This window comes from Oncorhynchus tshawytscha, linkage group LG13 (assembly GCF_018296145.1).
Source record: "Oncorhynchus tshawytscha isolate Ot180627B linkage group LG13, Otsh_v2.0, whole genome shotgun sequence".
In the NCBI taxonomy this organism is placed as follows: Eukaryota; Metazoa; Chordata; class Actinopteri; order Salmoniformes; family Salmonidae; genus Oncorhynchus; species Oncorhynchus tshawytscha.
The window spans coordinates 36657863-36680858 of record NC_056441.1 but is presented as its reverse complement, the minus strand read 5'-3'; the positions used below and the strand labels follow the sequence as shown (position 1 = coordinate 36680858).

At 41.0% G+C, this 22996-nt stretch overlaps 1 protein-coding gene across 1 annotated transcript; it reads right to left on the bottom strand.

Moving 5' to 3' along the window:
* Positions 1 to 1743: 1743 nt before the first annotated feature.
* Positions 1744 to 11353, bottom strand: LOC112265917 (visinin-like). The gene is made up of 4 exons (XM_024443445.2): positions 10068 to 11353; positions 7723 to 8288; positions 3203 to 3314; positions 1744 to 3088 (listed from the first exon to the last, which is right to left on the bottom strand). Exons 2-4 carry the CDS (start codon positions 8101 to 8103, stop codon positions 3000 to 3002), a joined length of 582 nt encoding a protein of 193 aa, XP_024299213.1. The 5' UTR covers positions 8104 to 8288; positions 10068 to 11353; the 3' UTR covers positions 1744 to 2999.
* Positions 11354 to 22996: the final 11643 nt, after the last annotated feature.

The following is a 22996-nucleotide window of genomic DNA, read 5'->3' as shown; positions in this document are numbered from 1 at the left end:
TTCCCTTTTGTACTTTAACTATTTGCACATCGTTACAACACTGTAGACATATGACATTTGAACTTTTGTTTATTATCTACTTCACTTGCTTTGGTAATGTTATGTTTCCCATGACAATAAAGCCCTTGAATTGAATTGTGAGAAAGAAAGAAAGAGCGGTTGGAACTAGGGAAGGATGGATTGATGAATGTGACAGCCATCTCTTCAAGCATTTAGGATTATTCAGATGTATGTGGTAAATGATAGAGCATTTAAATTAAAACAAAATGGTAGCCTATAAGATCGTGACAATAATGTGTGGAATGTCTTTGGCAAGAGTTTACATTTTGTATGGATCGATTTTAAATGTAATGTTGACATTTCCAACCAGAAAATAGACATTTCTATGAATAATGTATCAAATATTTAAAAAAAACATTTTCTTGAAGTGGAATGCTTTATTTCACAATAATACTTTAAAATCAAAACAGCAAAACAAATTGTGTACAAAAACAGAGGGGGGAAGCACAAATCACACAAATAATCAAAAACAAAGAACACAAATAATCAAAAACAAAAATAATCACACAAATAATCAAAAACAAAGAACACAAATAATCAAAAACAAAGAACACAAATAATCAAAAACAAAGAACACAAATAATCATCTGATAGACAGATTTGATGTTGTCTTGCTACACAACCTATCTTTCTAAGAACTATTAAAAGGGCCATTTTTATCTAATGAAACTTGAAGGTAATGGAATCTAAAGTTTATGACAACTCTTTAATAAAGTCAGTATCTTATCAAAATAAAAGGTATGTGTATTAAATGAGTGAGACTTCAAATGCTGCTAGAACCGTTCTCAAAAGACAGAGTAAACACTAGTGATCTTCCTGTCCGGGTTGGCGCCCCCCCTTGGGTTTGTGCCGTGGGGGAGATCTTCGTGGGCTATACTCGGCCTTGTCTCAGGATGGTAAGTTGGTGGTTGAAGTATCCCTCTAGTGGTGTGTGTGTGTGTGTGTGTGTGGGGGGTTATATCCTGCCTGTTTGGCCCTGTCTGGGGCTATCATCAGACAGGGTCACAGTGTCTCCCGACTCCTCCTATGTCAGCCTTCAGTATTTATGCTGCAATAGTTTATGTGTCGGGGGGCTAGTGTCAGTCTGTTATTTCTGGAGTATTTTTCCTGTCTTATCCTGTGTCCTGTGTGAATTTAGGTATGCTCTCTCTAATTGTCTCCCTCTTTTTCTTTCTCTTTCTTTCTCTCAGAGGACCTGGGCCCTAGGACCATGCCTCAGGACTACCTGGCCTGATGACTCCTTGCTGTCCCCAGTCCACCTGGTCGTGCTGGTGCTCCAGTTTCAACTGTTCTGCCTGCGGCTATGGAACCCTTACCTGTTCACCGGACGTGCTACATGTCCCAGACCTGCTCTCTAACTCTCTAGAGACAGCAGGAGCTGTAGAGATACTCTGAATGTTCGGCTATGTAAAGCCAACTGACATTTACTCCTGAGGTGCTGACCTGTTGCACCCTCTACAACCACTGTGTTTATTATTATTTGACCCTGCTGGTCATCTATGAACATTTGAACATCTTGGCCATGTTCTGTTATAATCTCCAACCGGCACAGCCAGAAGAGGACTGGCCACCCCTCATAGCCTGGTTCCTCTCTAGGTTTCTTCCTAGGTTCTGGCCATTCTAGGGAGTTTTTCCTTAGCCACCGTGCTTCTACATCTGCATTGCTTGATGTTTGGGGTTTTAGGCTGGGTTTCGGTACAGCACTTTGTAACATCAGCTGATGTAAGAAGGGCTTTATGATTGATTGATTGATAGTTCAGCAATAATTTCAGTGCATTAGCACTTTGATAACGTTTGTGTCTGTCATTTTCAGAGGATAATATTAAGACAAAGAAATGAATTGAAACTCACAATCCTTAACCTTCAATAACAGGGGCAAACTCTGAGTGAAAAGAGGAGATTTCATGAGGTAAATGCCATAAAGAATTGTATCGTAGTTGGCATTGTGTGAGTCTACAGTATTTAGCCCTTGACCTTTATATTAGATTGTGTCTGTCGGTATCAAGATCAAGGTCTTATGTCAACACGGACCAAGTTTTAAACACAATCTCTAAAAGATCTCTAAAAGATCTCTAAAAGGTCCTAAAACATTATCCTAAGTTTGCACTACCTTTGCTATTATTGCTTTATTGGTACGCATATCAAAATATTTAACAAATGATTAGCTAATGAGTAACACACTGGTATGAAGTATTATCAACAGATTACTCATTGCTTGCTTTCATTTTCTAAACCCCTCTTACCAGCTCTTAATACTCTTTACCCTTTCTCAAAACATTCCAAAGCTAAATATCAAGTCCCAAAAATATACAGTATATAGTAAAAACAATACCAGTATATAGTAAAAACAGTACCAGAATACAGTATATAGTAAAAACAGTACCAGTATACAGTATATAGTAAAAACAGTACCAGCATACAGTATATTGTAAGAACAATACCAGTATACAGTATATAGTAAAAACAGAACCAGCATACAGTATATAGTAAATTCAGTACCAGTATATAGTAAAAACAGTACCAGTATATTGTAAGAACAATACCAGTATACAGTATATATTAAAAACAGAACCAGCATACAGTATACTGTAAGAACAATACCAGTATATAGTAAAAAGTAATGTCCCGTGTAGCTCAGTTGGTAGAGCATAGCGCTTGCAACGCCAGGGTTGCGGGTTCATGGTATCTTTTTACAATCACGCGCAGCTAAAGTATTTGGAGGAAAACATATACTATTTGAACCGAAGTCCGATAAACATTGAAGTTAGACTGGGATTAAAAAGAAATAATTTCTGCATTATGATGGGTAAATTGAGGATAGGGGTGGGGAATGTGGAATGTAGGAGCCTGATCCCAGATCTGTTCGTGCTGTCTTGTCAACTCCTATGGTCAACTCTTACGGTCATGTCCTATGACCATAGGACTTTATTAGCAGAGGGTTACTTGTTGGCAGGTTCATATTGAATGAGGCGAAGCGCATCCTCATTGTCCATCACACCCTTGATGAACTCTCCTTCTGCAACTCGCTCTGAGGTGGAGAGAGAGAGCAAGAGGAAGAAACAGATAGGAATCATCCTCATCATCAGGTTTATATTACAGTTAAAATGTCAAATCACATTAAACAAGACGTTCTTCTCCTCACCATTGTCTTCTTTCTCAAAGAATGTCCAGAGTTTGTTGGCCCTCTTCTCCGGTGTGTTCTCGTCATTGGGCAGCTCAGCTTGTTCATCCTTGGGAATTAGCTTGAAAATAGCCTGTTGGGTACATAAAAATGGTATACCTTCAATCCCTGAACACAAACAGTGTTTTATTAGAGACAGGCTTCTATTTGAGCCAGGTGTTTATTTCCTTTATACTCAATAAAATGTTGAAAAGACTACCACACTGTTTATTGTGACAAGTAGGACCCGTATAAACATTGTAATAACAAATCCGCCGCAGATCAGACTTGCAACGACTAGACTGCCTATCATACGCACCCCATTTCGCGCTTCAACCCCATGGAGAACGGTACCGGTGATATTGCATTTTCTTTTTGGTGGTGCAATGGCTAGCAACAATGACAGAATTTTGTACACATTTTTTTAATGACCATGGGAATATCGGAGCGGTGTCCATGCTAATCTCGTAAACAATTCATTTCAACCTGGTGTTTATTTGAAGCAGGTGTTCATTTGCTGAAATGTGTTTTCGATGCCCGGCTATTTAAAAAAAGGGACAGACGGCTATTTGAGATTCAACGTTTAATTGAAGTTTTATAGTATGTCACTTTCATCGGCTATTCTGTAACACGGGAGATTTGCTGACAAATATGTAAAGCAAATCCTGCCGACTACGCCAAAATGTCAAGTTCAATCATGTTGTCCAACACAAATAACTATTATTATGGAACCATTTTTATCCACATTCCCTTTAGGAACTAATACAAGCGGCGTGTTGGAGTGAAATGTTTGTGAAAGGATGTGATGGATATTCTCTCACCCTATATAAATTACAAACACCAGATCACTACAGTGAGAATATATCCTTAGAACACCCCAATCCTGTTCTTTTTAATCTTCTCATAAAATCATATTCCAGGGCTGATTATTTTAAACGGGCGATTACTGTGGAACATTGATGTTTGTACTACGAAAATGATCCAATGATAATCTGTAATGTAAGGCTAAAGAAAATGTATCGCTCCGAAGCAGTCAAAAACACAGACTGTATTCTTTCCTGAACAATGTAAAATGTATGAAATACTCAGGTACCATTCACATAGAAATAAAAATGTATTTGCGTTCTGTGAATATACAGTGCCTTCGGAAAGTATTCAGACCGGTTGACTTTTCCACATTTTGTTATGTTACAGCCTAGTTCTAAAATTGATTAAATAAAACCATTTCCTCAGTAATCTACCCACATCAACCCATAATAAAAACAGAAATACCTTATTTACATATGTATTCAGACCCTTTGCTATAAGACTCGAAATTGAGCTCAGATGCATCCTGTTTCCATTGATCATCCTTGAGATGTTTCTACAACTTGACTCCACAAATTCAAATTCAATTGATTGGATATGATTTGGAAAGGCACACACCTGTCTATATAAGGTCCCACAGTTGACAGTGCATGTCAGAGCAGAAACCAAGCCATGAGGTCGAACAAATTGTCCGTAGAGTTCCGAGACAGGGTTGTGTTGAGGCACAAAAGTCTGCAGCATTGAAGGTCCCGAAGAACACAGTGGCCTCCATCATTCTTAAATGGAAGAAGTTTGGAACCACCAAGACTCTTCCTTGGCCGCCCGGCCACACTTGGCCGCCCGGCCACACTGAGCAATCGGGGTAGAAGGGCGTTGGTCAGGGAGGTGACCAAGAACCCGATGGTCACTCTGACACAGCTCTAGAGTTCCTCAGACTATGAGAAACAAGATTCGCTGGTCTGATGGAACCAAGATTGAACTCTTTGGCCTGAATGCCAAGCCTCTCGTCTGGAAGAAACCTGCCACTATCCCTACGGTGAAACATGGTGGTGGCAGCATCATGCTGTGGGGATGGTTTTCAGCAGCAGGGACTAGGAAATAGTCAGGATCGAAGCAAAGATGAAGGGAGAAAAGTACAGAGATCCTCAATGAAAACCTGCTCCAGAGCACTCAGGACCTCAGAATGGGGTGAGGGTTCACCTTCAAAACAGGAAAACAACCCTAAGCACACGGCCAAGACAATGCAGGAGTGGCTTTGAGACAAGTCTCTGAACATCCCTGAGTAGATTGGTTTTGAGGGATTTCAAATGTTTAGCATCCACCATTTATAAATATTCTTCCCATCTGAACCTTAGTTTTGATTAAATCGCATTGTGTTCCCATGGCTTGTAAGAAAATCTAAATAACATTGGAGAGAAAAACGGTGGTACAAAAAACTCTAAATCACATTTTAGTGTTTCAACTGTAAACAGGGAGCTTAAATAAGATTAGAGCCTAAGGACTGGTGTGAACTGACAAATCAGCAGCAGCTTGTTCTCATTTACAGTTCACATAGACTCAGTTTGTTTAGAAGGATTTTTTCTGTCTATATATACACTCAAACAAAAATATAAATGCAAAATGTAAAATGTTGGTCCCATGTTTCATGAGCTGAAATAAAAGATCCCAGAAATGTTCCATATCCACAATAAGCTTATTTCTCTCAAATTCTGTGCACAAATGTGTTTACATCCCTGTTGGTAAGCATTTCCCCTTTGCCAAGATAATCCATCCACCTGACAGGTGTGGAATATCAAGTAGCTTATTGAACAGCATGATCATTGCACAGGTGCACCTTGTGCTGTGGACAATAAAAGGCCACTCTAAAATGTGCATTTTTGTCACACAACACAATGCCATATTTTTTGATATGGCGTGCAATTGGCATGCTGACTGCAGGAAAGTCCACCAGTGTGCATCGAAATCGGCCTATGCTTCGTGGCCTGTGCTCCACGCTTTGGAGTCAGAACGTTGAATAAGATTAAATTATTGTTCGTTCCATGTATGCATGGTGTTGAAACAAACACAATTGCATTTTATCGATGTCAATTTGAATGCCCATTGGGAGGCCCATTTGTTTTTTAAAGGCATCTGTGACCAACAGATGAATATCTGTATTCAAAGTCATGTGAAATCCATAGATTAAGGCCTAATGAATTTATTTCAAATGACTGATTTCCTCATAGGAACTGTTACTCAGTAAAATCAATTAAATTGTTGCATGTTGTGTTAATTATTTTTGTTTGTGTATATATATATATATATATATATATATAAACCTCTACTACCCCAAGCAAAATACAGTATATGGTGTTTGCCATTGGTCACTTTTACATGGCAAAGCACTGACTGTTCAGTTATTGGTTGGTAATATTGTATGCTTCATCATGATCGCTATAGGGTGGGGCACTCACCGTCATTCTTTAGCATTTTTCCGGCTCGAAGGGCCAAATAAGAAATGATAGGTTTAAAAAAACATTTTAATTTGGACTAAAACGTTATTCACAATTTTAGTATTCAACCTCCTTTGCATGTTTGAACAAATCATACATTTACTTTCAGACAGCCATGGGAGATAATCACACAGTGAGTGTCACATCTTCACCTGCAGCCCAGTGTAACCGGTGTTAAATGGCTAGCTAGTTAGCGGTGCGCGCTAGTAGCGTTTCAATCGGTGACGTCACTCGCTCTGAGACCTTGAAGTAGTTGTTTCCCTTGCTCAGCAAGGACTGCGGCTTTTGTGGAATGATGGTTAATGATGCTTCGACGGTGATTGTTGTCGATGTGTGCAGAGGGTCACTGGTTCAAGCCCAGGTTGGGATGAGGAGAGGGACGGAAGCAATTCTGTTACACCAGGACACAGCGAGATGTGTCTTTAAATCTCAAACACTGTTTAATCTCAGTCCCCATTCTCTCCTAACCTACATTTATCCTTCCTTCCCTAATTCCCTCACTCCCTCCTACACCTCAGGGCCTGGGGAATACGGTCAGACATTGTAGTGGAGTGGTATCAGTGCTTGAATTCATCTGCACCGCAGGGACATTGACACAGAGGCAAAACAATTTATCCCTGCCTCCAGGTCACTATAGTGCTTCCTGAGACTCCACAGGAGAAGTGAGGCGCCAAAACAATGAAATGTAAGATATTGGGGTCACCACTTTATTTACCAAATGGAAAGTCAAGATTTGTTTGATTGAGCATTCTATTTTGTGGCTTAGTTTGCTCATGTTGCAAAGTGTTAAATTATCCTATGGTTGAGCGCCATTGATGTAAGCCTCGCCCATTTCTGGGTAAAAGGTTTGTGGGGAGAAGTATGTAGAAGTATCAGGGGTCAAGTATTACATCTTAGAAGATCAAACAGAGCTTGAGGCTTATCCCTCCTCCATACTGCCTGAGACCCTAACCACAGCCCCTCCCCCATCTCTGTCAATCACCAAGTAGCACAACCATGTGACACTTGATGACCAGAATCAACCTCACACGGCTTTAAACCTTAACCCCCTCAATGCCAATACAGAGGCCTAGATTTAGGCTGGTTTGAATTTAGATGACAAGCGTCAGTCAACGGGATTCGTTTCTAACATGCATGTCACCTCTCTTGATCTGTCTATCCACCCACCCATCCACTCCCCGCTTCTCCTCCCCCACTACTTACGCTGCAGATCTCGGTCACTTCCGACTTGGTGATGTATCCGTTCTTGTCCACGTCGAACAGCGAGAAGGCCCACTCCAGCTTCCTGGCGGTCTTGCCCGTGGACGTCAGGTGCAGCGCAATTATGTACTCCTTGAAGTCCAGAGTGCCGTCGTCGTTGGTGTCGAAGGAACGGAAGACGTGCTGCGCGTACGTCTGGGCGTTGCTCTCGGGGAAGAAGCGGCTGTAGATGACCTCGAACTCCTTGGGCGTGATACGTCCAGAGGGACACGACTTCTGGAAGCTCTCGTACCACTGGGTGATCTCCGTCTCAGTGAACCTGGTGCTGAGCTTCAGGTCTTCCAGGATCTCCTTGGAAATGGCGCTGCTCTTGGCGTTCCCCATGTTGTGTTTTCAGGTGAAAGAAATAGCCCCGTTGTGTCTTTTAAAAGGCAAATGTATATCAACACGGACTGTGATGTGTGTGTGTTTTTTTGTACGTCCTGACAATGTACGATATCCAGAAGCTGGGAGGCTGGGTCCTTCTCTCTGTAAAGCAGGCTTTTCGCTTGACCCCTTGAAAAGCAACTCTAAATGAAAATAGGAATGAAGTCATTTAATAAGGTTATTCCAGTCTAACAAATCGCAGAGTGGAGTCCAATGTCTTTAATATTTACATTTTTCATCAAGAGAAGTATCTGGGCACAACGGGCCATCCATAACTAATTGCAGTAGTGTATCCAGCATGTGACGGGATGACAGTTATCGTAGACATGATAACCATAATCTGTGCTCTGTGATCTCCGTCTAGTAGGCATAAAATACCCATTCCTAATCATCGGGTCTAGGATAAAGGCTACAGTCAGCTAATGGGGCGGCAGAGTAGCCTAGTAGTTAGAGCGTTGGACTAGTAACCGGAAGGTTGCAAGTTCAAATTCCCGAGCTGACAAGGTACAAATCTGTTGTTCTGCCCCTGAACAGGCAGTTAACCCACTGTTCCTAGGCCGTCATTGAAAATAAGAATTTGTTCTTAACTGACTTGCCTAGTTAAATAAAGGTCAAAAAAAAAAAAAAAAGAGTTTACACGCGCACACACACACACCTGAACAACATCCAGGTTTCTTAAAGAAAAACTAACAGGTCTGTGAGAGCCGGAATTCTTACTGGTTGGTAGGTGATCAAATACTTATGTCATGCAATGAAATGCAAATTAATTACTTAAAAATCATACAATGTGATTTTCTGGATTTTTATTTTAGATTCCATCTCTCACAGTTGAAGTGTACCTATGATTTTAAAAAAAAGACAGACCTCTACATGCTTTGTAAGTAGGAAAACCTGCAAAATCGGCAGTGTATCACATACTTGTTCTCACCACTGTACATATATATATATATAAAACCTCCCAGTAATTTATTGGGTAAAAAAATGTTTCAGAATTCATTTGCCTTCTTCGGGGTAATGTCATGAATGCTTGGGCCAGGTTATGTAGACAAACAGTGCAATTAATGCAACCAATGACAATAGTGAGGGTTGTGTCGAAATTGCTAGGTTGATCATATTGAATTGAGCTAAACTATTTAAAGACAATAGCCCACAGCATATTGAATATATTATGCCATAACAATTATTCAATAAATTACTGGGAAGTTATATATATGGAGTGTGTGACTCTCTTTGTTTTTTTTTATAGCTTATTCACCGTTGGTCAGCACCTCTACACTAAATAATTTTCTCTGGGTGTGTGCCAGCTCATGCTTTTTTATTGGAATGGAATAAATGAAACGGAGTCAAATAATGGTTTCCATACGTTTGAATGAATTCATGAATCCATGAATTCCATTCCAGCCGTTACAATGGGCCCGTCCTCCTATAGCTCCTCCCACCAGCCTCCACAGATCACTGTGCTAACACACATAGGCGACTAAAAACATCATACTGAAAACCTGTGGTTATTCCTTTGATCTATGACTCAAATATGGACTAGCATACTTTCATGATAATACAACTTTAAAACGGCTGTAATGTGTAGTACAGAAAAGGTGTACATGAGACCATTAGAAGCTTCAAAAGTACTAAAACAGAAGATAAAACTATGGCTGAAATGAGTACAGTATGTTGAGTAGATACCAAAAAACGAGAAAGTCCATATTAACCTAATGCTTTCAGAAAGGAGTTCCAATCCTTCAATTTAGAAAGAAAACTGAAATCTCAAAATCAATTCCAATCTTCCACATAAATTTGAAGGGGATTTAACCCATCCCTGGCTCCAAAAAAGGAATTTCCTTGGAGTACAGCTAGAACTATAGACAGAAACAAATAAGGAAAGACATAAATAGACATAAATAAAGATGAATTCAAACGCTTACCTGTGTGAGTGATTCAGTGGAGACAAGTCAAGATGAAAGTAATATTCATGGTCAGCGGAGAGCAAAGTGGGATCCTGCTACACCTGCCGGTTGGGCTAAGTCAATTATACAGGATCGTTAAGGCGCTAAGCTATAAACACACCCAAATGAACTTCTTATCTGCTTCTTATTGTTTCTCGATCCTTCCATGCCTACACGTTAGCACACAATAAAACATATTTTATGTAATGTCCGTGTAACGTCATAATATGTCCTTATTTTTCTATTGCCCTGTCTTAACAAGCAAAGTTCAAACAACTTTAAACAATTCAATTATTTCAAAATATTTTGCCAAGAGCGTTTTATCCACATAGGTTGCTGTGTAGTTATTGACTCTAGCTTTTACCTTCTTCACTAAGACGTGTTGTCCGTTATCAACACTTGAGTTGAATAAGAACAAAACAACAACTGTCTTATAGGCATGAGCTGTTTTTATAGATGTCAGAGGTTAGTGTATAGGGGCCATGCAACCATTTCTCAACACATTGTTAGCAGTTCCTAGATAGCCAACCGTAGGTCTGTTTTTATGGTTTAGGTGCTTTAGTCAGTTAGGATCCCACTTAAGTAAGTAGAGGGTTTGGTCAAACATGTTCAACTATGTACACCAACATAGAAACAAATTAATGTCTGCTCGCTGTTTCGTTGTTCCCAGATGAGGTGATTTAATAAAGCTTCAAGCTTTATTCAAATCGCCTTCAAGGTAAATTACCACATTAGCATTATTAAATCACCATGATAGCTTTATTAAATCATCATGTTTGGGAGCAGCATAACAGTGAGCAAAGATTCCTTTTTTGATGTAGATCTTCGACTTTGAGCATGGTCTGGGAGAGACTTGGTGAGGAAAAGAAGGCGGAAGCGGACGATGAAGTGGATTCTGAATCGAATGGCGGTAGACCCGAGGAGAATTAGTGTAGCAAAAGTAGTGTACAGTGATGAGAGTGTCCCTTCGTATCTAGTAGAAGTACCGTTTCTTAATGAGGAGCAGCTGAGCAGATTACCAATCTTGAAGAAACCATTTGAGATATCCAAACTGGCGGAGAGAGTGTTGGGTAAAGTGAAGGCTGTGAGGGTCACGAGAGGCGGCCTTGTTTCGATTTTTTTGTGCTTCTGCGGATCGGAAGAAATGTGCGTCTCCCCAAATTTGATAAGTTTGAAGTGTCATGTCTGTCTCTTCGTAACAGGGCACACCTCAAGGGGGTTATATCTGGCGTCTCGTTTGAAGTCGATTTTGAAGAGATGAAAAATGTTCCTGGAGTGATTGATGCACGTCGGATGAATCGTGTGGTGAATGAAGAAGAAGAGTATCTGTTCTAGTCTCTCCCTACTCATGCGCAGTTGGGACATATACACTACAGAGTCAGAGCATTTATCCCAAGACCAATGCAGTGTGATCACCATTGTAAAGCTTTTGGTCATTTTTCAAGTGTTTGCAGGAGGGAGAAGCAGAGATGTCCAAGTTGTAGAAAAGATCATATCATGTCTTATAAAAGTGAGGAAAATGTGACATGCTGCAATCGTGGTGGGAACCATGAAGCAACGCAACGTCTTTGGAATCCCCGACAAGGGTGAAAGAGAATGAGGTGGCCAAAGTCAGGGCTGTCCAGAGCATTTCATATGCAGCAGCTGTTAAAAGGTTTGAGGGTTTGAATGGTGCTCCTGAAGAGTCCATGGCGGTTGATAGGCCTTCACTGCAGGCTGCAGGGGTTGCCTTTCAACAGCAGGACCCAGACATTTTAAAGGTTAAGACGGCGGACTTTGTGGCCTTTATAGCTATAGTGATTAATGGCACTGCCAAGGTGGAGAGGAGGTCCAGGAAGATGGATATCATTGTGGATGCGGTGGAGTGGTTCCTGGGACTGAAAGATTTCTTGGCGGAGGAGTTACATGAAATATTGTCACAAGCCGTACCACCCTCTGAGGCCCTAGAGCCTGAGAAGGGAGATATGGAGATTTGAAAGAAGGAAGAAGTGGTAGTTCTGATTTGGTTTTGTCAATGTACTATTTCTATTTGGGTGGATTAAGTTAGTTTCCCTATCACCCATGGATTTTCTTTTGACCTTGTTTTGGTTTTTCAACCCGTCCAGTTGGTGGCGGCAATACACCTTTTTGGGTTGTATTCCGCCATAAAACCCACAATAGGAAAAATAATAAGATGTAGATATTTTTGTCGAGCTCCTGTTACTATTTAAGATGTGCATAAACCCCCTCTTTCCATCATGTACACCACTTTTGAGACAGAAACCGACAAAATAGTAAAGGGTGGTCTCATAAACAAAGAGATTCAGTGTGTCAATAACACACAGGTAACCTATTCTTCCCCCGTAATTAGAAAGGGCTAAACCTTCAGGTTCTTGGGTCTTACAGACATAAGACGAGTTAGTGATAATTGACCCCCCTGTCTTTGATCCAGGGGACTTAAGTGCACTTACCTGACCAATGACCCATAAGCCGTAGTCCACCACCTGCTGAGGTGAAACTGCCTGAAAGAAAATGTGCATTATATTTTTGGTAGAATCCTCATAACTTCCCCGATTTAGTTGGAGTTGGTATAACCAGTGGCGATTTTAGCATGTAAATGTTGGTGGGGCAAACTCTCCAATTTGTTTTTGTATGCATGCCAGCAAAGCCATTACACAACACAACACTAAACAATACATTAATTGCACTATAACGATGACAAGCGGTTGTCCACAAAATGTTAGGGCCTACATAAAACTGTCCCAAAAGCAGAGTCTCAACAGCAGTCCCAACACCTTGCCACTGCTACACCTGGCTATCAGCGGAGCCTTGTCTGGCAGCGAAACAGTTAATTCAGCCTCATTTACCTCCTTTAAAAAAACATAGCTGATATGGCTGACTTGCTTAAACAAATGTGGTTTCTACTGACAATTGAGATGTGCAAACTATGGAATAAGTGGACGACAAGCGGATAAGAAAATATCTGTAATTTCGATTAAAACTTTAATGAGCGAGCTAGGGCGGACGTAGTCAATATAACTATTTGTTCAGCACTTTTGAAATGTACAGCAACAGAATTCAGAACATGGGCCGTTCTTACAGTATTCTCCCTGTACACCAAGTCAGAAGCGTAGGATAAATAAAGGTAGCATATAAGCAGACAATGAAAGCTCTTACAATATTCAATGATGAAAATGTATACCAACAAGGAGAGTGATGGAGTGCTGCTTCAGATACCCTGCCCTCCACAATCACCCGACCTCAACCCAATTGAGATGGTTTGGGATGAGTTGGACTGCAGAGTGAAGGAAAAGCAGCCAACAACTCCTCAGCTTATGTGGGAACTCCTTCAAGATTGTTGGAAAAGCATTCCATGTGAAGCTGGTTGAGAGAATCCCAAGAGTGTGCAAAGCTGTCATTAAGGCAAATGGTGGCTACTTTGAAGTATCTCAAATATAAATATATTTTTATTTATTATAACACTTTTTTGGTTACTACATGATTCCATATGTGTTATTTCCTGGTTGTGATGTCTTCACTATTATTCTACAATGTAAAAAATAGTAAAAATAAAGAAAACCCCTTGAATGAGTAGGTGTGTCTAAACATTTGACTGTGTACTGGTACCGTATATATATATATATATATATATATATATATATATATATATATATATATATATATATATATATATATATATATATGGGGCAAAAAAAGTATTTAGTCAGCCACCAATTGTGCAAATTCTCCCACTTAAAAAGATGAGAGAGGCCTGTAATTTTCATCATAGGTACACTTCAACTATGACAGACAAAATGAGAAAAGAAAATCCAGAAAATCACATTGTAGGATTATTAATGAATTTATTTGCAAATTATGGTGGAAAATAAGTATTTGGTCACCTACAAACAAGGAAGATTTCTGTCTCTCACAGACCTGTAACTTCTTCTTTAAGAGGCTCCTCTGTCCTCCACTCGTTACCTGTATTAATGGCACCTGTTTTAACTTGTTATCAGTATAAAAGACACCTGTCCACAACCTCAAACAGTCACACTCCAAACTCCACTATGGCCAAGACCAAAGAGCTGTCAAAGGACACCAGAAACAAAATTGTAGACCTGCACCAGGCTGGGAAGACTGAATCTGCAATAAGTAAGCAGCTTGGTTTGAAGAAATCGACTGTGGGAGCAATTATTAGGAAATGGAAGACGTACAAGACCACTGATAATCTCCCTCGATCTGGGGCTCCATGCAAGATCTCACCCCGTGGGGTCAAAATGATCACAAGAATGGTGAGCAAAAATCCCAGAACCACACGGGGGGACCTAGTGAATGACCTGCAGAGAGCTGGGACCAAAGTAACAAAGCCTACCATCAGTAACACACTACGCCGCCAGGGACTCAAATCCTGCAGTGCCAGACGTGTCCCCCTGCTTAAGCCAGTACATGTCCAGGCCCGTCTGAAGTTTGCTAGAGAGCATTTGGATGATCCAGAAGAAGATTGGGAGAATGTCATATGGTCAGATGAAACCAAAATATAACTTTTTGGTAAAAACTCAGGACAAAGAATGCTGAGTTGTATCCAAAGAACACCATACCTACTGTGAAGCATGGGGGTGGAAACATCATGCTTTGGGGCTGTTTTTCTGCAAAGGGACCAGGACGACTGATCCGTGTAAAGGAAAGAATGAATGGGGCCATGTATTGTGAGATTTTGAGTGAAAACCTCCTTCCATCAGCAAGGGCATTGAAGATGAAACGTGGCTGGGTCTTTCAGCATGACACTGATCGCAAACACACCGCCCGGGCACCGAAGGAGTGGCTTCGTAAGAAGCATTTCACGGTCCTGGAGTGGCCTAGCCAGTCTCCAGATCTCAACCCCATAGAAAATCTTTGGAGGGAGTTGAAAGTCCGTGTTGCCCAGCAACAGCCCCAAAACATCACTGCTCTAGAGGAGATCTGCATGGAGGAATGGGCCAAAATACCAGCAACAGTGTGTGAAAACCTTGTGAAGACTTACAGAAAACGTTTGACCTCTGTCATTGCCAACAAAGGGTATATAACAAAGTATTGAGAAACTTTTGTTATTAACCAAATACTTATTTTTCACCATCATTTGCAAATAAATTCATTAAAAATCCTACAATGTGATTTTCTGGATTTCTTTTCTTCTCATTTTGTCTGTCATAGTTGAAGTGTACCTATGATGAAAATTACAGGCCTCTCTCATCTTTTTAAGTGGGAGAACTTGCACAATTGGTGGCTGACTAAATACTTTTTGTATATATATATATATATTTATTTTTTTTATATAGCTAAACAGGTTTGGCCGTCACTGGGTATAAGTATAATGACTGGGTATAAGTATAATGTGTGACCGCCACTGGTTGACACTGGTTGACAACCATGACAGCCATACATAAAAGAAGGATGGGCCTTAATAGCTGGAGGTTTCGCCACCTCTGTCTACCTCTGTTTATCACTAGGACCAGAGGGGTTACAACAAAGCAGGATCAATGTGTTAGCCATCGAACTTTGCATAAACATTCTGAATTAACTTTTTTATTTTTTATATATATATGCTTGAAATGCATATAGTCTAATTGAGTCGACAACCAAAAACATATACCTAAGTTTAATGAACCAGAAAATCAATAGTTATTTCTGGTTGTTTATCAAAGTTGGCTAACTCATTATTCCTGCTTTGTATTATACCCCTCTGGAGGGGCCACATTTTTATTGACTTGGTTAACCAGTTTTCTCTTTCTCCCTCGTTTTCTCTGGCCTTTTCTATACTCCACCTGTAATGCTTAGTGTTATTGGTTGATTGTCTGACACAATGTTAATTTTCAAAACCCACAGTGTGTCATAGGGACCCAACACTGTGAAGTGGTCAATTTATCAACATCTTGAAAAAGATGGTCCTATATACAGTATGAGAGTTTGGATTTCAACACTGTGTTTAGAATCTAATACAGAAAGGCTGTGTTTACACAGGTAACGAGTGGAGGACAGAGGAGCCTCTTAACATCTCTTTGAGAGCCAGAAATCTTGCTTGTTTGTAGGTGACCAAATACTTATTTTCCACCATAATCTGCAAATAAATTAATTCAAAATCCTACAATGTGATTTTCTGGATTTTTTTTCTAATTTTGTCTGTCATAGTTGAAGTGTACCTATGATGAAAATTACAGGCCTCTCTCATCTTTTTAAGTGGGAGAACTTGCACAATTGGTGACTGACTAAATACGTTTTTGCCCCACTGTACATGTAACCAATTTTCAGTGAGTTCCTCTGGTGCAGTTTTAGGGGGTTAGGTGCCTTTCTCAAAGGCACAACAATAGGAGGTAGCATCAAGGATACTGATTATGTTTCTTGTCTATTTATTGTCTATTTATTGTCTGTGTGCTTGATTGTTGTATGTGTGAAGCAACACCATACCTTTAACCTGATAACCTGGATTCCATTTGATCAACCACATCAAGAGAGACGTCTGGATAGACTGGGACCAAGACGTGTGTGTTACCATCAGTCCCCGAATTCACCTGTAAATGAAGTCAAACTACTTAAACGTTCAGATGGCCAGAACACCCATGGACAGAGGCACAGATCGCCTTAAAACAGTGTGGCATAGTACCACTCTTCAGCTACAGTCTTGTCCTCACATTCCACTTTGTCCACACACACTTTATCCATTGTGATCCCCCTGGCCTGACACACACCCTCCCCCCACTTGTTTTGTCCATCCATCTATTTTAAAGAGGGGATTTTCCCCTCGGCTAGAAATATACTTTGCCAAGAGCCCCTGGTTATTGGATTAAGTGTGTTTGACGCCCCCCTCAACTCTCTGAGCCAGTAAAGCTGCTGCCCCGAGACCAATCTAACCTTTGCTCTAAATCAAGGTTTAGGCTGAGTGGATAGCGGGCCGGCCGCGCTAGTGAAGGGATCTTTTGATTGACGGAGAGATAGACAGAGGAGAGGCTATGGAGGTTTAGGAGGTGATGGTTTATGTCAAGAAAGAGTGGTGCCAAAGTGATTGAATGGCCATGCCATCCATCCTATTAGTCTGTTTGTCAAAGATACAGTGGGGCAAAAAAGTATTTAGTCAGCCACCAATTGTGCAAGTTCTCCCACTTAAAAAGATGAGAGAGGCCTGTAATTTTCATCATAGGTACACTTCAACTATGACAGACAAAATGAGAACAAAAAATCCAGAAAATCACATTGTAGGGTTTTTAATGAATTTATTTGCAAATTATGGTGGAAAATAAGTATTTGGTCAATAACAAAAGTTTATCTCAATACTTTGTTATATATCCTTTGTTGGCAATGAAAGAGGTCAAATGTTTTCTGTAAGTCTTCACAAGGTTTTCACACACTGTTGCTGGTATTTTGGCCCATTCCTCCATGCAGATCTGGAGACTGGCTAGGCCACTCCAGGACCTTGAAATGCTTCTTACGAAGCCACTCCTTCGTTGCCCGGGCGGTGTGTTTGGGATCATTGTCATGCTGAAAGACCCAGCCACGTTTCATCTTCAATGCCCTTGCTGATGGAAGGAGGTTTTCACTCAAAATCTCACGATACATGGCCCCATTCATTCTTTCCTTTACACGGATCAGTCGTCCTGGTCCCTTTGCAGAAAAACAGCCCCAAAGCATGATGTTTCCACCCCCATGCTTCACAGTAGGTATGGTGTTCTTTGGATGCAACTCAGCATTCTTTGTCCTCCAAACACGACGAGTTGAGTTTTTACCAAAAAGTTATATTTTGGTTTCATCTGACCATATGACATTCTCCCAATCTTCTTCTGGATCATCCAAATGCTCTCTAGCAAACTTCAGACGGGCCTGGACATGTACTGGCTTAAGCAGGGGGACACGTCTGGCACTGCAGGATTTGAGTCCCTGGCGGCGTAGTGTGTTACTGATGGTAGGCTTTGTTACTTTGGTCCCAGCTCTCTGCAGGTCATTCACTAGGTCCCCCCGTGTGGTTCTGGAATTTTTGCTCAACGTTCTTGTGATCATTTTGACCCCAGGGGGTGAGATCTTGCGTGGAGCCCCAGATCGAGGGAGATTATCAGTGGTCTTGTATGTCTTCCATTTCCTAATAATTGCTCCCACAGTTGATTTCTTCAAACCAAGCTGCTTACCTATTGCAGATTCAGTCTTCCCAGCAAGGTGCAGGTCTACAATTTTGTTTCTGGTGTCCTTTGACAGCTCTTTGGTCTTGGCCATAGTGGAGTTTGGAGTGTGACTGTTTGAGGTTGTGGACAGGTGTCTTTTATACTGATAACAAGTTCAAACAGGTGCCCTTAATACAGGTAACGAGTGGAGGACAGAAGAGCCTCTTCAAGAAGAAGTTACAGGTCTGTGAGAGCCAGAAATCTTGCTTGTTTGTAGGTGACCAAATACTTATTTTCCACCATAATTTGCAAATAAATTCATGAAAAATCCTACAATGTGATTTTCTGGATTTTTTTTCTCAGTTTATCTGTCATAGTTGAAGTGTACCTATGATGAAAAGTACAGGCCTCTCTCATCTTTTTAAGTGGGAGAACTTGCACAATTGGTGGCTGACTAAATACTTTTTTGCCCCACTGTACATGCTATGGTAAATATAGCTAGGGTTATAAAAATAGCTGGCAATTGGATCACAACAATGGAACGTGGAACGAACTAGCCAGGGCAGGACAGGCTATATAGGCAACTCCATTCCTGACCTCAGACTGGGCAGGCTTTAGGTACAGCCCTTTTGTTACAGCCCAGCTCTTAAATACCGGATTAGACTAATCATGATCTTCATTTAAGGCCATCATTAAATTGAAGACCATAATTCATTAATTAACCGCTTCTACAGACAGTGAGTAACGTGGCCGTGGCAGGCACACAGCGATCGAGGTCTTCAGTTACTGTTCGATTGAATGTTAAAAGGGCAAAACGAGTGACCTAAGCGACTTTGTGCGTGGTATGATCATAGGTGCCAGGTGCGCCGGATCTAGTATCTCAGAAATGGTCACCCTCCTGGGCTTTTCACACACGACAGTGTCTGGTCCGACAAAACTCAGTTCCTTTTGCGTCATGCTGATGGCAGAGTCAGGCTTTGGCGTGAGCAGCATGTGTCCATGGACTGACCCATCCTGTCTGCTGTCAAAGGTACAGGCTGGTGAGGAATGTTTTCCGGGCACACGTTAGGTCCCCCAATTGAGCAACGATTGAACGCCACAGGGTATCTGAACATTGTTGTTGAACAAACCCAATAGATCATCTTTAGGATGAGATGGAACGGGCTGTACGCAGAATGAGTGTACCGCCGTCCAATCTGCAGGAACTGCGTGTTGCCATGTCGTCAGGATGGACCCACATCCCTTTGGAACGTTTATGACACCTTGTAGTGTCCAAGCCCCAAAGAAGGCAGGCTGTTCTGGAGGCAAAAGGCGGGTCCGACCCGGTTCCTGTACCTAATAAACTGGCCGGTGAGTGTATATTTTTGGTTGCTGACTCTTATGGATCAGTAGAATCTACCCATACTATTGTGTAGATTTGTCATTTAGGTGAACTATCCACTTAAGTGTTGATCCAGACAAAGCAGAACACTGATCTCACATTCATATATGTACTAGCCCAGATATGCACTTCTATTATAGGTAGCCTAGTGGTTAGAGTGTCGGGCCAGCTGGGCCAGTAACCGAAAGTTTGCTAGATCAAATCCCCGGAGCTGACAAGGTAAAAATCGGTCGTTCTGCCCCTGAACAAGGCCGTTTAACCCACTGTTCCTAGGCTGTCATTGTAAATAAGAATTTGTTCTCAACTGACTTGCCTAGTTACATTTTTTTTAAATTAGGTCACCCAGCATACATCTATGAGGTACAGAACATGCTTGAGAGTACATGATGATTATCTGCTACACCAACTCATTACCCAGCTTATGATGAAACACCCTCTAGTAGACCACAAGTCAAAGACCCCTCTAAATTTGGCAGGACATAACTATTTTCTCTTCTTCCAGGAGCAGTGGAGGGTGCTGACGGGAAAATGGCTCATAATAATGGCTGGAATGGCGTTAATGGAATGGCATCAAACCATTGTGTTTCATGTATTTGATACCATTCCACCTATTCTGCTCCAGCCATTACCACCAGCCCATCCTCCCCAAATAAAGTGCCACCAGCCTCCTATGTCCAGGATAGTCAATTTTCTCTCCCCTGCCTTCCGTTAAGCCTGTTGTTGTTTTGAATATAATATAATACTTCTTGCCAGGTTTACAGGATATCAGTTGTTGGACAGTATCCTCTGAATAACATAGCAATACATTTCATTTGAGCCCCCTCAATATAAAGCTAATTCATTTTTGTTTAAGTAGTAAAACAAAAGCTCCAATTTTTTCTCTTATTGGCAAACCAAATTGTGGTCATACACAGGACATAGAGTAGAGAAGCTAGAGTACAATTATGAATATCTACCTCTGCATAGTGGTAGGGATAGTATATATAATATGACATTTGTAATGTCTTTATTGTTTTGAAACTTCTGTATGTGTAATGTTTACAGTTAATTTGTATTGTTTTATTTCACTTTTGTATAATATCTACCTCACTTGCTTTGGCAACACATGTTGCCAAAGCAAGTGGTTAACACATGTTAACACACTTTGGTTAACACATGTTTCCCATGCCAATAAAGCCCCTTGAATTGAATAGTAGTCGTCATAGATACTTATGTTGCTGTGTCTCTACGATGGAATATGCATTGTGTGCATGTAGGTTCTGAAGTGTGCTTAAAATGTATGCTGTGCGATTTGGTTGAATAAGAATGTCAGTCCAAACAGGTCTAATGGTACATAATGTACATCACAAGAGGTTGGTGGCACACACCTTAACTGGGGAGGATGGGCTCATAGCCATGGCTGGAATGGACTAAATGGAATGGTAATCGAACTTATCAAACATATGGTTTATTGTGCATTTTGATACCATTCCATTACAGCCATTATTATGAGCTGTCCTCCCCTCTGTAGCCTCCTGTGATGTACACACTGTACACTCCTTGTGGGGACCTGAGAGTAAATCTGTTTGTCTCCATCTACAGTTCACAATAGGAACTGTCCCAAGATAAGAGGGAATGGTTGGAGAGACTGAAAATACTACAATTACGCCTCCCAGAAATGTAAAATACAATGGATCAAATTCACGCTGCAGGGCTACCATTCTAAACTATTTACATTACTAGTAAACCTATAGACATTTCCAAAATTCAAAGAGCCTGAAGAAGTTCACACAAGGAAACATTTATTTAGCAAAATAACTAAATGAAAATGATTGAGTGTAAGGCCATTTTTCTAAATGAAATTACACCACACAAGAAATGTTAAATCACATCCACTACGCCAGACGTAACAGATGAGCAAATGCATTATTCTTTTTAATAAAAAATGTTTTAAAAACTTTGGACATGAATAGTTTGTAATATACAGGGGACATAACATGCTAGGTGAGTGCATTTCTACTGCTTGGCATTAAACAGTGCTAATTACCCATCACATATTAATACTGCTGGACACAAGTCTCAGAATAAAATGTAAAATACTGCACTAGCACAAGAACTATAGAAGTTGTTCAATGTGAGGGGAGATTGGGGGTGATTGATCCAATACATGTCTGGCATCCACCCACCAATGTGTAGATGGAAAGCCTATTGAGAGAAGAGGTGGAGAGAGCGAGAGGTTACAAATCAATTAATTATTTTAGATCCTGCCGAGTAGATGCATCACAAATAGCATGTCTGGTGGCGTGTTTATTTTATGTAAGGGAGTCATGCTGGGAACAAGGTCTCTTTCACAGATGAGCCCTGTAAGTATAATGTAGGAAATGTTTTGGCCTATAACCCATTATTCAAGTCCCTAGTAACATAACTTACCTGCTTTTATGGCCAGTTGCCACAGCCCTAAGGCCCCCTGTGGCGATGGATATGCATCTTGCGGCTGAGGGTGCGGGCCAGCCGGTCCACGGTGGTGCCGATGTGGCCAAGCTCTTTGCTGGAGACGAGGCCGTCAATGTTTCCGCTGTACCACAGCACCCAGCCCCCCAGGGACATGAGCACGAACAGTGCTCCTGTGTACACCAGGAGGTCCCCAAAGTCCCTGCCTTTGATATTCAGAGGGACAAAGACTCCCACCAGCAAGGCGGTGCCACCCAGCAAGTCCATCAGCACTGCAAAGGCCAGGGCCAGTTTACAGTGGGACAAGCCATCACAGAGCCCCATAGTCACACCTGAGAACGAGGGAATCAGAAATCTGACCTGGGGTGCTGCAAATTGACACAAAAAAACCTGGGTAAAGATTAAGTGCATAAAATAAATTCTAGGGAATATGAAAGGCTACATATAATTTATCATCTACATGAGCTAGATATAAAAGTGGTTGGTATTAGGTTACAAAGATTTAAACAACTTTGTGTGGGACAAACAGGAACCCACTGGTCAAAACGGGTTAAATCAACGATGTTTCCACGACATTTCGACCAAAACAATCAATGTAATGAACTTAAATCAACGTGGAAAACTAATTGGATTTCCAAAAGTCATCAAGGTAAGATAATCTCGTTTCTTTTTCACCCAACCTTTTAACCTAAATCCATTGACAGGATGACATTTTGGATGATTTCACGTTAACTCACAACTCAACCAAATGTAGCCTAAATCAACTGAACATTGAACTTGAGACCGCATCAGTGGGAATGCAATATTTTAGAACATCAAAATAGCCTAACTAATTACATGTTCACTCCAAAGGAACAAAGAAAATAGTTAGGCTAGGGAGGCTACATTGTTTTCAAACCATTGGCTTGCCATAGTCGGTAGCGTACAAGTTGCCCTTTGTCTGGAATATGTGTCATGTTTTTTACTTTGACCTGGTGAAACTGAAGTCGAATCCG